Below are 14,696 nucleotides of genomic sequence, written 5' to 3' on the forward strand. Positions count from 1 at the left end.
GGAGATTAGACGAGAGAGATAAAGAGGAAGTCAAGTTTCCACTCCACCTCTGGCTGCAGTGGTTGCAAAGAATACAGCAGATGTGATCGCTCTCTGGTTTGTATTAAAGGTGCACGACGTAGTCATAGTCGTAGTCTAATCAGAAGAAAAAGACCTAAACAAACTAAATAAAGAAACTCTCTTTGTTTTCATTATGTCCTTAAAGGGCAACACAATTTTAAGCTGTTGTACTTTGTTTATATTTAGCGGACCCTGCCCCCTTTATTCAAACAGTGTTCTTGGGACCGGTTGATGGTTAATCAGGAACAACTCATGAAGAAACTATTATCAATATATTATCTACCAGTCTGCTGTTAAGTAACTCATCATTATCCACTGCATAGTCCTCGAACTACTGGCTCACTCCTTTTTTTTTCACTTCTGGGAAACTATTCTAGTGTGTTCTTGCAAAGCATTTCTGTTTTCTGTGTTTTTAAAGGTCCTTTCACAGCTGGAACGTCTGTAAACACAGCCATTAATGGTTCTATAGTTTCAGTTATCATCAGTTGAGAATTATGTTGATATCAAAGTGTAAATGAAAAAAAACGTTAAAGCTGGGGTTTCATAAGATCAGCTGCCGACGGCGAGAGGAGACCACCAGGTCAGTTGTCCAGGGCCTTGGGTCATGAATCCACTGGTACCCCTTTTTGACCGAGCTGGTTCAGGTGGTGGTTCAGAGCCAGTGTCTACTCAAAGAACTGGTTATTGTCAAAGAAAACTGGTTCCAGACTAGCACTGGTGACTAAGGACCAACTAAAAACTGGTCATGACCGGCATTTTATAAAAACCAACATGGGAGAATAAACGAAAGAACTTCAGTATTGACGCCAAATAGTTGTGATGTATTGCACAATAGTTGTTCCTAGCAATGCTGGGAAACTCGAGACGTCTACAGTGACTGAATGATGCGACTGTACGCTGACTCTCGTGCCCGTGGAAAAGCAAAACTGGTTCTTAAAAGGTTCACAGGCTGAACCTCACGACTACAAGGAACTGTAAACTGCTTGTGAAACAGTCTCAATTTCAAGCAAACAAAGCCAGAATCGCCCAAGAATCAACAAACTGAAAGCTCCTCGCAGTCGCTATAAGTGAAAGAAATGAAACAGAAATGAGTAGATGAGGGGTTCTGAAAGAGTTTTAATTTTCAAAACAGGGCAAAATACAAAACAAACATGCAACAGTGTATACACCAACATACATTCAGACATTTTTATACATTAAGCTTTATCATAATGGGTGCAGCAAATACTGTAAACTCAAACCATATCGCCTTTTCTCTAACAATTTTATGTGCGTCTTACTCATCGACAGACACTTTGAATAAAAAGCATAATCAAACAACTCTGTACAAATCTGTGTTACATGTAATCCATGTAAATCACAGGGATAAAACACACACACTCACACACACACACACACACTTGTCAGTGCTGCAAAACAACAACAAGAAGAAAATCATTTTTACATTTCGACACTTTTACTGCGGTCACGGTGAACTTGAACAGTCCGTCACTGATAGTGTGTCAGTACAAAGTGCTGAGTGAGGATGATGCGTGCAGATGCGTGTGTGTGTGTGGGTGTGAATGGCTACATAATGGGTCGTAAAAGAGTGGAGACAAATCTCAGCATGTGTAAAAAGTTAAATGAGTTGATATTTTTCAACTTGAACATATTTTTTTTTGCCTTAAAAACGCTGACATGCAGACTGAGATTTCACTTTATTAGGTTTCTCCCGTCTACACACAACCCGACCTTTTAAAAAAAACCCTATCTATTCATAAACTACATCTCAATACTCAGTTTAGACCGTCAGAGAAGTGTCATTTTCTGCTCATCAGCTTGTAGTTTGTGGCATAATATCAATATTGTTAGTGTGAATATTTTACATGCTACTGTGTTCACAGGTGGGACACTCAAAAACATTTGAAACACGGTCAAATAACCACGCCTTTTGGAGTTTAAGGCATTTAGGTGGCAAAGAAAAAATTATCATATATGACTGGACTTGCCACTGATGCATTTTCACTCTTCTCACTCACTTCAACACCCAGTCATGGATTAAACCAGAGGCATCATGAAACCGCGGAACTGAACGGCTGTGTGTCTTCACTTTTAGAAGCTGATTTTTTCTTCATAAAGTGACAGCAGCAGCAGAATACCCCAGCCGGTCAGAAGGCCGACATTCTGCAGCAGGAACATCAGCCAGGGTCTCTTGTTGCTGATGTGGATCATGGTGGGGAGCTAGAGGGAGGAAGAGGAGAGCTTGAGGTTAAAGTGGCAATAGACGACTGTATTCGATCGGTTTACCATAAGCCTCGCTTAGACATAACTATTCGGTCTACGTGAAAATGAGGGCTGAGCCGACCAAAACTGCTGATGGAGGAGGTACAGAAGGTGGAGAGGGAGAGCGATGGAAACCGAGGTAAAACAAATACTGTACGATGGAGAGCTTCGGCGTTGTGCTGACATGTTTCCTCTTACCACCGTGAGTTGAGACGGTTCTGCTTTAAACCTAATCATACAACCGGCTTTTCTACTCTGCCTTTTCATAGCACTGAGATCGGGGTCTCTTGGTCAAATGGTGATTCTTATTTTTGCTTTGGATAGTCATCCGCCTGCTCGCTGTGGCCATATATTTACCCTACAATGGCCCTAATACACAGCAGTGAGTACTCACCATATCAGCCAGTCCCACATACAGGAAGAGCCCTGCAGTAATGGCAGCTATCCACTGTTGGGTAGCGACGTCCGTGGCCACAGACAGAGCGATGTACATGCCGACGAACGAGGTCATGGCGCTGCCGACGTTTAAAAGCAGCGCCTTGCGGACTGACACACCGCTGTGGAGCAAAATGGCAAAATCACCTGTAGAGAAACGAGAGTGACAGGACGACATTTAGAAACAAACATGATCCATGCAGACGCTGCCTTGCCTTTGCGTTTGTGTGTGTGTTCTTTACCCAGTTCATGAGGTAGTTCATGGCAGAGCACAGCGAGTGATGTGGCCAGGCCAGACTTCCACGACAGGGAGAACGCAGCGCCCATCGCTAAGCCGTCTGCAAAGTTGTGGATCCCGTCCCCGATAGTTATCATGTAAGGCAGCAGACGCTGCTCTGTAGAGGCAGACACAGCGGTTGTTAGTGGTGGAGGAGCTACGATAATTAGCACGATTTGATGATAGGATGGTTGTTTTCCTGTCGGACACACTCACCTCTGGTGCGCTCTTTTGGCTCCGAGAGAGATTTCTCATTGTCACCGACCTGAAATGTACATGGTCATAAAACAGAACAGTGTTTAAAACATTCAGGACTGACTTCTCTTGACATTAGACTTAGAATCTCTCACACACACTGAGGCGGCTTACAACCACTACAGGAAGTGGTTTTAACAGTAGACCCTTTGTTTACAGAGATTAAATGGATACCAAGAGGCAGAAACCTGACTCCAACTTTTCTAAGTAAACGCGTTTGGTTGTACAGGTCTAAAATATTTCGATTATTTGAGCTAAACCGAGAGGCAAAATGTCTGGTCTGTGCAGGTGAATTAGATCCCCTTAAGGTAAAACCGCAGCATTTGCTCCATATGAAGTATTCTAAACTCAAACTTCCACGTCTTAATGCATTGATGCCACTCACCAGGTCTGATTTTGAAGCTGACTTGTCTTTTCGTCTCCTTTCCTGTTGATACAACTCCAAAACCCTCCCATGGTCGCAGTGGTGAGGCTCCGAATCCTCCTGAAAAGAGACACAAAAGAAAAAGAATTACTTTTGAGCCTGAAGGTTGTGGCAAAAGGAAATAGCTTCAGAAAAAAAAGGAGAATCTGAGGACGTAAAGAACAGGGCGAGATATTGGAGACATTAGACAACATGTTGTGAGAACTTAATCTTTGAACACTGTGGCACAATTTGGAAAATGAGAAGCGTAAGAAGTGTAAGGCACCGTGCTGTTTCCCTCACCCCGTGATGATGTTGATGATGGTGGTGATTTTTTTTGTATGTGATCAGAGAGAAGATCGTTTCCATCAGATAGAAGTAGTAGATCCCGGCTATCAACACCAACATCTTGGAGACGTAGTCTGGAAGTCCTTCCTCGTGGGAATGATTGTGGTCGCTGGATTCGCCCGAGTGCACGTGTAAACCTAGAAACTGCACACGGACCGCACGGAGAAGACAAAATAAGTACATGCGGTGGGGAAAATCAAGAGGATTGTCGACGTCCTGGTGGCTGAGCGGTCAAGAACAACACCAATTAACCACAATCTTCTCAAACCAGAGCTGCAATTTAAGTGAATACAGGACTTATGCTTAACAGAGTTCCTCACCATGGGCAGCAGGTGCAGTAATGCATCTCCAGTCAGTGAACCGACAGCCATGCTGATGCAGAACTGGATACAGAGCTGGAACATGCTGGTACAGGAAGTGCACAGCAGCAGCACGATGCCAAACATGGACGTCAGAGTTATCACCACATTGGCAACGGTTGCATAGATGTATCCTGCGGGATAACAGGAAGGATCACGTTGAGACAAAACTCCGCCACAAGTCAAAGTCAGAAAAGTGTGTCTGATGTTTTGGGATTAATGTGACTTCTGCTATACGTTGCATTTTACTGCTGTAGATGTTTACAGTCGAGCTCATTTGAACTTTTTTTCAGCATGGTGACAATGCATTTTCTAATCCAATCCAAGAGGGGTTTTAAATACAAAAAAAAAAAAATGTAAGAGACGGAGCGCTACCTAGACTTAAATTGAGTTTGTGAGAGGCGCAGTCCCTGTCAGTCTTTCAGAACGCACACTTACGTTCCATCATGCTGAGCTGATCTGGTGTTTTTGGATTAGTGACGTCAGCACAGGCTCCGCTCAGGATCTGCTGGACGAGCGCGGGGCTGAGCCGAGCCACGTCGGACCGACCCAGTCCGGAGGTTCTGTTGTCTGGCAGGTTGTAGATCAGGACCAGATCCTCAGCTGAGAAACAGGACTGGGAGAAGAAGAAGGGGAAACATTTTAACGCAAATTCTGTTGAAACCGTTGAAAGGTTAGCTCTAACATTAGCTGTTGGACCACTATGGATTTTACCCAGCGCTCAAGAAAATGTGCTAGTCTAACAGGCGGCGGATCCCATCAGAAAAACACCTGACACCAACTTGTTTTTTATCTGAACAACTACTGTAATTACACTGTATTATACTGTTGTTTAAACAGTTAAACATGTGTATCATACCTGATCCCAGGTGGTGTTGCCTTCATGCACCTCGTGATGTTCGTGGCTGCTCCTCCCTCTCCGTCTTACACCACTGTGATCGTGTTCCGCTTGTTCATCTTCATGGTGATCGTGTTCGTGTCCGTGATCGTGGTCGTGTCCGTGATCGTGGTCGTGTCCGTGATCGTGATCCTCCTCTGGGTTTGGTCCGAGGTTCAGCCTCCTCATGAAAGCCTCCAGATCTACGGATCAAACGACAACTTACGCTTGAGAAAAAAGTATTAAAACTGGTTTTCCAGTAACAATAGTTGATGTCATGACTCATTCTAGAGAGAAAAATAACCATGAGGTGTGCCAGCTGGTTAACGTTTGCAGACGAAATGACGTATTAAGTACGTACAAAAAGCCAAGAACCATTCGTTTTTGAATGTCATTATCTCGAGATCACATTTTAATTAATAATGAGAAAGCAAGCGTTGTTATTTCAAGATAATGACACAATCAAACTGTCAAAACAAAAGGTTGTTTGCTGTTATTAGCTATGTTTATTAGGAAAGCAGCAGTCGTCTTGTCAATTGCAGCAAGTAGTTTTTCTCTGCAGCTCTATCTATGCCTGTTATCTGTGTCCATGTTTGTTTTCGCAGGACACTTACCCGCGACAGTGAAGTTCTCCGACCCCAGGCGGTTCATGATGTAGTCCAGGAAGAAGCTCTCCTCAGGTAGAGCCCGGCTGATGAAGCAGCGACCTTGTAAGGCGTGATACAGGACGCGACCCAAAACGGCACCCACTTCCAGTCTCTGGTCTGGTGACGATGCGTTCACCTCTGTCATGATGTCAATTGCTGTGAGACAGCTCTGGTTACCCTGGTGATAAGAGGAAGGACAGAAAGAGGGTATGGGTGAGTTTTACTCAACTCGGAGCAGATATGATCAGTCCATTCATTGATTAATGTATCGACAGAAGACGTTTTGGTAAACAATTATGAGGACTTTGAAGTGTTCATAAATTGAAAATGTTTGCATTCTGTGATTGTTGGGGTGTTTGATGACATCGTGGACATAGTTTGATTGTTCTCTCTGACATTATTTGCATGTTAATCGATAATGAAAATAATAGCTTGTGATAGCCACAACTCGAGTTGTGCCGAAACAACTGAGCTGTCATCCTGATCATCTTGAATCACAACTTTGTTTACAGAAAGCAGCAGAAAAGCAGTTAACCAGGTTAGTAGTGATGATCTACATTTCTTAAACTCTTTCTTTTTGTGATGTCTGCCATCCTTTTGCGTGTCTCACAATACCGCGGTACCAAACATTACGAGAGGACGCCTTCCATCATGATGACGGTTGCTACAGTTAAGTGGCTGAGCTCCGGGCAAAGCCTAGTAGGTCTGCGGGCATCGCCCAAGTGTGATAAGATAATTTCGAGTGATAAAACACCCCCATTAACCCAATTAATGAGTTAACTATGTCAGGGAGCAAATACGGTCATAAACTGTTGCCCTGGTTACCAAAAAAGTCGATTTCCAGCGCTGTTTCATAATCCACTGCAGTTGTTTTCAACCTTCTGGCCCCTGACTCACCTGTATTTATTTTGTTTTTCCTGTCCTTATCTAGCAGTCAGCATCAAATGCCATACATTGTTTGATTGAGGAGAACTTGACGTTTTAGTATGGCTGATTTAAAGTCCTTGTTTTACATTTTCCTTGTCTGAGAATGGATGAATTCATTTCTACAAAATGCCAGTCAAAATTTGGTGTTTTCTTGTCACTGTGAACTCAGACGGAACCTCAGGATATTTACAAAGAGGTACTTGTATGTTTTTGACTTCCATATGAATTTTTGTCAACACCTGACCTGTCCGTTAAGTGGACGTCTCCAAAAAAAGTTCAGAGAGTAAATGGAAAGGTTATTAAAAGGAAACTGGACCAATGGTTGCCAGTGACTAGCCAAACAAGGCATATGATTAATCTGAAAACCTCAGAAACATTTTAGAACAATATGTTTGAAGGCTATCTTCAGGTGACTCCTCGTTACAGACAAATGACAAACAGTTTCACCTAAGAGAAGTGTTTCCCTCTCAGATAGTTTAGATAAAACAGGTGCTTACCTCACTGTTCAGAGGCTCATAGTGATCATGGAGCTCCTGGATCACCACCTTTAATCCGTGAACATCTATGTGCTCGTGATTGTGTTCCTGGTGAGGCTCGCTCTTTACATGCCGGTGTTCATGGTGTTCCCCGTGTGTGATGTCATGTAGGAAATGCTCCGTCTCGTCGCCCCACGTCCCGTGCTTTGACGCGTTGCAGACCAGCTCGGGAGATGTGAGGTACAGGACGGATCCGGCAGCGAGTGCAGGGAACTGAGCCACGCTGACGGTTACGTTTGTCTCCCCTCGTCCGGCTTCATCCTCTCCGTGGACGGAGTGGTTGCCGAACAGCTGGTGGACGGCGTGCGTTAGGTCACACTACAAACGCAGGGGGCAAACACACATACAGATCAATGTGAGGTTTGACATAAATCAGATCAAATCGAAAAATCACTTGTTTGGTTCTAACTTCATTGCTGGATTCACCCCAACACAAGGTTGCATTCATTCAGCTTGCTTTGAGCGTGCACTCAAAGCGACCTGTAGAATAATAATCCAGGCTATCAGCTGCTTTTATTGCCTCTTACTGTATATGCCTTATTCCGATAATGAAAAGGAGGCAAACCAGGATACAATGCAAATGGGACATAGGACAGCGCCATAAAATGTTGTCAGCAATCGATCCTGGCCCAGAAACTCTGACAGGAGGAAAGAGGAGATTTACAGCTAACAGCTGGGTTTCCTTTAAGGACGTGTGTCAGCGCCTCTTTTATGTGGCTTGCAAAGAACATAATTTACAAAACACAAATCTGTTTTGCATTACGAGAGTACAGTGTCCAGAGACTTCATGTCCCAGAATGCATCCTTATATTATTACCAATGAAGGTGTCTAGCTGCTATAGATGTTCATGAATGTATGATAGACCTGCTCAGCATTGCTTCCAAATTTCCCCAGTGGCCACTTAGGTATTGCAGCGGACCGTCAATTCTGACTCTTTCGATTCGTATTTTTTGAGGTGGTTTACAACGCTGTGATGTCATCCTAAAGTCTATGGGCTGAGCAGGAACTCGCAGCCTGGTTAGGGTTAGGGCGCAATCTTTGCGTTCACAATACAGACCTATTTAAAGTCCATGTAGGTTTTAACAGCAGTAGAACTCCACAGCTGAGTGGTTGTGGTTAGTACTGTTATTAGCAGCAGCCTAGCAAAATGACAAAGACAGGAAAGATTGCAGCTGAATGACGGAAAATTTAATGAGATGGGAAAGAAAATACATGTTTGTGCTTAAACAGCGACGAGCCGGTGCGTCTCTTTTTGTCACGAGGCAGCGGCAGTGCCACATGAAGACAATTTACGCTATCTTCAGCCGCCAAAACTTAAAAAGGCAGTCTGCGTAAAAGCATGAAAAAAAGATGCAGCGTTAAAGGTCAGTTTTATTGTCGCTATGGCAATCGCTGTACGCCGAAGGTATGTGAGGTGTGCCCTGACCAGAACAGGCTTTTAACAATAGCTAGATAACATTCTAAATGTCATTTGTTCAATAAAGTGTCTAGTCGATGGACACTTGAATGTCTGCTTGCCAATATTTTTCAGAGACATCTGCGTACAGAGCCAGTTATTGATTATTACAACAGCCAATGACAGTCAAGGCAGTAATGTAGGTTAATACGATAACAAGCAGGTACATTTATAACCGGCGTTTTGAGGGCAACCGTAATGCTGATGTGGCCCGGGACACCCCTGCCTGCTAACATATTTCAAACTGTCAGCTCAGGAAACTCTCAAGGACAGAGAGTTTACGAACTCACTGACATTTGGCACGACATAGACTTACTCACTGTGGGTCAGATGTTTATTATTTTATTGAACATCTTCTTTGATTCACCAGTTTATAACTCCTCTAACTATAGGTGAGTCACATTAAGAGCATCTGTCTCTACACTTTCACTGCTTCATTTGATATCAGTCTTTTATTAGTCAGATTAAAAGTGTTACAATCTGCAGGACAGCTGTTGTTTTCCAACCATTTTTACTTTTTGTCCGCTCTGTTCACCGCCTTTGTTGTCCAATGGCCAATGCTTATCATCCCACACCGTCCTGTCGTGCAGATTACAGCTGACATGTGGGAGGTTCAGGGACTTCACTCTCATTCACGCTGATAACGAGGTTCTACCTGGAAGTCACTTTGGTCAGTCATTAAGGGAAACACCAAACACCTCCAATTATAATAAGGAACACTAAATAGAACTAATTCCCCCACTCAGATCAATTCATTTGTGCACAGTCGCACTCTATTTGACATCTTTAAGCTGCGAGGTTTCCTTTCGTTCAACATCTTCCCTGATACGACAATTAACATTTACATTTAGGGCATTTAGCAGACGCTTTTGTCCAAAGCGACTTATAATAAGTACATTTGTCACAAGAAAGAAACCACAACATATCACCGTCGATAGAGCAAAAAAGAGAAAATAGAAACAACTGTCAAGCCCTCATCTGAGGATTGTAGCTGCTTTTTACCAAGGATACTTTAAGTGGGTAAGCGCTGTGATTAAAATGCAATTGCAACAACAATAACAACAACAACAACAACAATAATAATAATCCTTCAATTAAAGCACAGTTTAAAGAATGTTCAATATCAATAGCTATTTTCTTGGCTTTGCAGAATAAATTGCCATTATTGCGCCAGTGTTCTGGAAAGCTCGATCTGGAGGACCTTATGCTGAGAGGATTACTATCTATTTATGAATGATCACTCATTCTTTAAGGTTGTGGATAGTCCCCTAAAAGTGTCAATTTGTATAAAGTTTTTGAAAAACACAACAGTAATGTTTTGCACATTGTGAGCGACAATTAAATAAAAATAGGCCGAGGTAATTTGTCATTTGGGGAACATGTTTCTGTTTCAGTACAGGCCTCTAACAAGAAACATACAGTTTGAAGCTTCGTTTAATCTAATCACTGTGTCAACTGCAGAGAAACAAAGAAAAATTAATTTTAAACATATTTAAAGCCTGACTGCATCGTTACAGATCTACAATAATTCAACACTTAAAGGAGCAATTTGCAAAATAATTAACTTTTGAGTCTCACTCCCGGGTCGTCAAATACTGCAGCAGGCCCGAACTAAAGACCCAAAGTGACCTGGGAACGAGACTCAACGATCAAACATCTTTCTCCAAAACTGTCTTTTGCACCTTTAAAGAGTGTTTGCTGGGAAAATGGTAACAGCAGTATTTTCCTCCTTTAATGCACCGAATAAATTGAAGTCTTAATCGTTTAATAATTCTTCTTTTGGTGGCAAAAACTTTTTTTCACATGAAATAACACAACATTTGGAGTCTGTATTTTAGTGTTTAAATCTATTGAAGGAAAAAAATACAAATGAAAAATCTATATATTACTTGATCCCAAGGTTTTGACAGGTACTTTATGTCATTGTCTTCAGTGGGTTTAAACTTTTTGGTAAGAAAAAAATGAGACGTGATCCAGGTGCGCTGAGAAAATCTTAAAGACTTATCACCTGGATCAAAAATGTGTTATTAAATAAATCCAGATTTTCGTTGTAAACATTTAAATCACATATATATATATATATATTTTTTAAGTGAACGGTTAAAAAAAAGGAAAAAAAAAGAAAGATATGATTTTATCAATTTGGCTGCAGCCGGCTGATAACTCTTGGACCTCGACCTCTCCACCGCACCTGCAGTCAGCCGCCCGGCTCTCTACCTGGCGGCTAAAGCCCAATAAAACTCACCTTTTCACACGGCACTGCGCCGCACTGCACACGGTCCCCCAGTGTATTAAAGAGGGAGTGAAGGGACTCCCCGGTCAGATGCTGCTGGCCCGGAGACACGACGCTGATCACCGCCCTGTACGCCTCCTCTACGGCGGGAGAGCCCGAAACGGGACCGAACGAACCCAAACTGGCGAGTAGCAGAAGCGCGGTGCAAAACATCTTCAAAACTTTATTTAAAACGCTGTTTTAACACTCAGGATGGATTGATTTTAAACTGACGTAAAGAGCGTGAAGCAGCAGATAGAGTGCAGTGCAGTCTGGAGGTATTTCTACAGACACATTGAGGCGTTCAGAGCTCAGCTCACCGCTGTTATCTGTTCAAACCACTGCAGTTCCACTGGACATGGACTCTGGATTATGATTGGCTGAGACTTGACTCGTGCTGTCCTATACCTTACCTCTGTTCACACCTGTGCAGAGCAGAGAAGGCCTGTAAAAACACACCTTCATGCTGGGCAGTAAGACCAGACTTCAAAATCCGCTTGTTTTGCACGGCAGCCCTGCAAGAAGCCATAAAAATAAGGAAACAGCTCATTTCAAGGCTGAGCAAGGCAAGTTTATTCCTATAGCACAATTCAGACACAAAGTGCTTTACAGGGGCATAAAAATTTGATTAAAATACATTGGAAAAACACGCAGGAAGACATCAAGAAACAAAACATTAAAACAGGAAAAAGGAAAGTAAGCTAAAATAGAAAAGGTTTAAAGGAGACAAGACTAGAAAATAAAATTAACTGTACAGTTCTGAGCCTTGAAATTGCTTTAATGAAAGGCAGTGGCAAAAAGAAAGGACTTCAGCCTTGATTTAGAGGTTAGAGTTGGAGCGGACCTTCGGTTTCCAGAGAGTTTGTTCCAGATGTGTGGGGCATAACAACAGAACGCTGCTTCTCCATGTTTAGTTTTGACTCTATTGACCGAAACCTGACGACCTCCGAGGTCTGGATGGTTCATAAAGTGGCGTCAGATCAGAAATGTATTTTGGACCAAACCCAACAGCACGAGTCTGAAATCTATTCTTTGACAGACAGGAAGCCGGTGTAAAGATCTAAGAACTGGAGTGATGTGATCCACTTTTTGGTTCTTGTTAGGACTCAGCTTCAGATCAGATCAATCACATCGCCTCACTGGGCTTTGCAATCTGTAAAGTGATAGACATCCTCTGTCCTTAGCCCCTCGATTCGAGTGAGGAAAAACATCATCCTCCAAGGACGGACAGACGTGCATGTTGCACGTTGCATGTACCGAACAGAATAACAATACCACAGTTTACTCATTTAATTTGCAGACATAAAAAAAGACCCCAATGCGTCTGTCTTTGTAAAATGCACAAATTAAAACAGAAATAGTAAACACATTAATATGATAAGCTTTATTTGAAACGCACCTTTAAAAACAGAGTTTACAAAGTGTTTCAAAAATCAAGCAAAAGCAGCAAGCTCAGGAAGACAATATTACAGAATAAACACTCGACAGTCGACAAACACAAAGAAGCCTCTTCTAAGAAGAGTTAAAACAAGAGGGCAGAACAGAAAACAGTAAAAACACAAGTCAATACGTGTCATTAGATGTAAAAGGAATAAAAGCCGTAAATCAGGCAAGGTCACAAAAAAGGAAGAGAGAGAGAAAAAGAAAAAGGAATGCAAATGTAAAAAATAAGTAATGGAATAAAATCAACAAAGCACTTCAAGAAGGCAAAGCCTATATACATGAAGTTATTAAGAACAACTTGATGGAGAAAGTCATGACAAATTGGAACGACAGAATAAAGCATCTGTGAGATATGACAGAAAGTGTTACTCTGGGGTCTGTAGGTCCCCCAGTCCAGTCCGGAGGATCAGAGGTGTGTTTGTGGTTCCTATCATATGAATTCAAACCCTCTAACTGACAGTCTCCATACTGGATCAGGTGCGAATGTAATTGAAACACCATATCCTGGTCTCAGAAACCTCGACAGAACCTTTTGAGAAACCTTAGCTGGCGTACTTGGACACAAACTGTGATGCCGGACCAAGAAGACATGTTATCTGAGTCCTGAAACCATCCTGATCATCTGAACAGGGATATGCATGACCAGATTTCTCATGTTCCACAGGATAACACTCAAAACTAGTATACTAATATGAATGTAAACATATTATCAGAAATAACAAATGGTGTAACCCTTTGACCATTTAAATGTTGAGTTCTGACCAAGAAGAAAGTCTGTTAAATAAAAAACGTGTTGGCTAAGAAACCTAACAAGACTCAGCAAAAACAAGTTCAGGATCTACTTAACCCTCAACTCTTCTCACCTTACACAACAATCACAGCTTTTGATCGCAATTTAAGTTGAATCAAAAAGCCATAGAAAAGATGTGAGTATTGAGCTGACAATAGAGGAGGCAGATCTGATGCGGTGGGGCAGATTGATCCACAGATCAAGATGGGACCAGAACAGAGAAAGTGCGGTCCACCTTGAGCTCCCAGAGGGTCGACCAGAGAGTGACTGTTCAGACGACCTGAGAGACTTTGGTCGAATGTGAGGAGTTAAAAGGTCAGCACGTGAAAAACAAACAGTAAAACCCGACAGAAAACTGACAGGAGTAATTGGTTCACACACTCTCAATGTACATGAGTATCACACTGACACCTGTGTGTGTGTGTGCGTGTGTGTTGCATGTCACTGTGCTAACCACCAGATGGCGTAGCTGCTCTGTGTAATGCCACAAATGAATGCATTGAGCTGCTCACGTCTGTTAGTCCCCAAAGTATTTTTGTACTTTTAAACTTTTTTTTTTTTTTTTTTTTTTGGTAAAATCTGGACTTGTATATGTCTTTATATTATTTAGGTTGATAACAGGCCAGCTGTTATTAAGTAAACATATGTTTAGTTCAATGAACTTGTTTGTATACTTCATGATTAGTTTGATTTTAGGCTGCGGTATTAAGATTTCAGATAGTTTGTTTTTTAATTTAATCGCTTTTGTTCAACATGTCATGTGTTGGATATCATTCAATTCTAATTGGACATCACATTTAGCTTCTTTTTTTGCAATACTATCCTACTACTGTTCTGTATATACACTGGTCGATGATATAATACCACAGTACTTAGTGCTTATACTTAAGTTAATTACAGAATGTGCTGATATTAGATGAAATGCTCCTCTGCTGTGGTGGGATACAAAGATTTAGACTTTTCCTGCTGTTGCTTCAAGTCTCGAGTTGAAAGCGTGTCAACAGTCACTCGCTGTCGGTCCCAGGAATCACTGACGGGAAGGATATTGAGTTGATTGGCTGCACGTCACTTCACAACACACGAACAGACAGCAACGCACACACACAAGCGCGCTTATGGCATGGGACCTTGGACATCTGCCCCCGCGCGCACACACACACACACACACACACACACACACACACACACACACACACACACACACACAGAGATGCATGTTGACCCACACACTGTTAATCTTTAAGACAAAACACACACTGTCCAGTGACCTGTTTTTTTTTTTTTTTACACCCCCCATCGTCATGTCACTCTCTGTCACGTCGGCTGTCACGCAAACCTGTAGATGTTC

At 42.3% G+C, this 14,696-nt stretch overlaps 1 protein-coding gene across 4 annotated transcripts; it reads right to left on the reverse strand.

The window, feature by feature from the left end:
* Positions 1-1,156: 1,156 nt before the first annotated feature.
* slc39a4 (solute carrier family 39 member 4) lies at positions 1,157-13,894 on the reverse strand. Of its 4 annotated transcripts, none has more exons than XM_030413144.1 (12): positions 11,089-13,894; positions 7,348-7,704; positions 5,891-6,101; positions 5,259-5,479; positions 4,838-5,015; positions 4,361-4,533; positions 3,996-4,184; positions 3,675-3,773; positions 3,251-3,299; positions 3,000-3,152; positions 2,717-2,904; positions 1,157-2,280 (listed from the first exon to the last, which is right to left on the reverse strand). In XM_030413144.1, the coding sequence occupies exons 1-12, from the start codon at positions 11,287-11,289 to the stop codon at positions 2,152-2,154; spliced, it is 2,148 nt and encodes a 715-aa protein (XP_030269004.1). In that variant the 5' UTR covers positions 11,290-13,894; the 3' UTR covers positions 1,157-2,151. The 4 variants fall into 4 exon arrangements, with proteins under 4 accessions (XP_030269004.1, XP_030269005.1, XP_030269007.1 ...); XM_030413145.1 differs by lacking the exon at positions 11,089-13,894 and adding an exon at positions 7,914-8,676; XM_030413147.1 differs by lacking the exon at positions 11,089-13,894 and adding an exon at positions 7,813-7,884.
* Positions 13,895-14,696: the final 802 nt, after the last annotated feature.

Source organism: Sparus aurata, chromosome 3, assembly GCF_900880675.1.
Source record: "Sparus aurata chromosome 3, fSpaAur1.1, whole genome shotgun sequence".
NCBI lineage: Eukaryota > Metazoa > Chordata > Actinopteri > Spariformes > Sparidae > Sparus > Sparus aurata.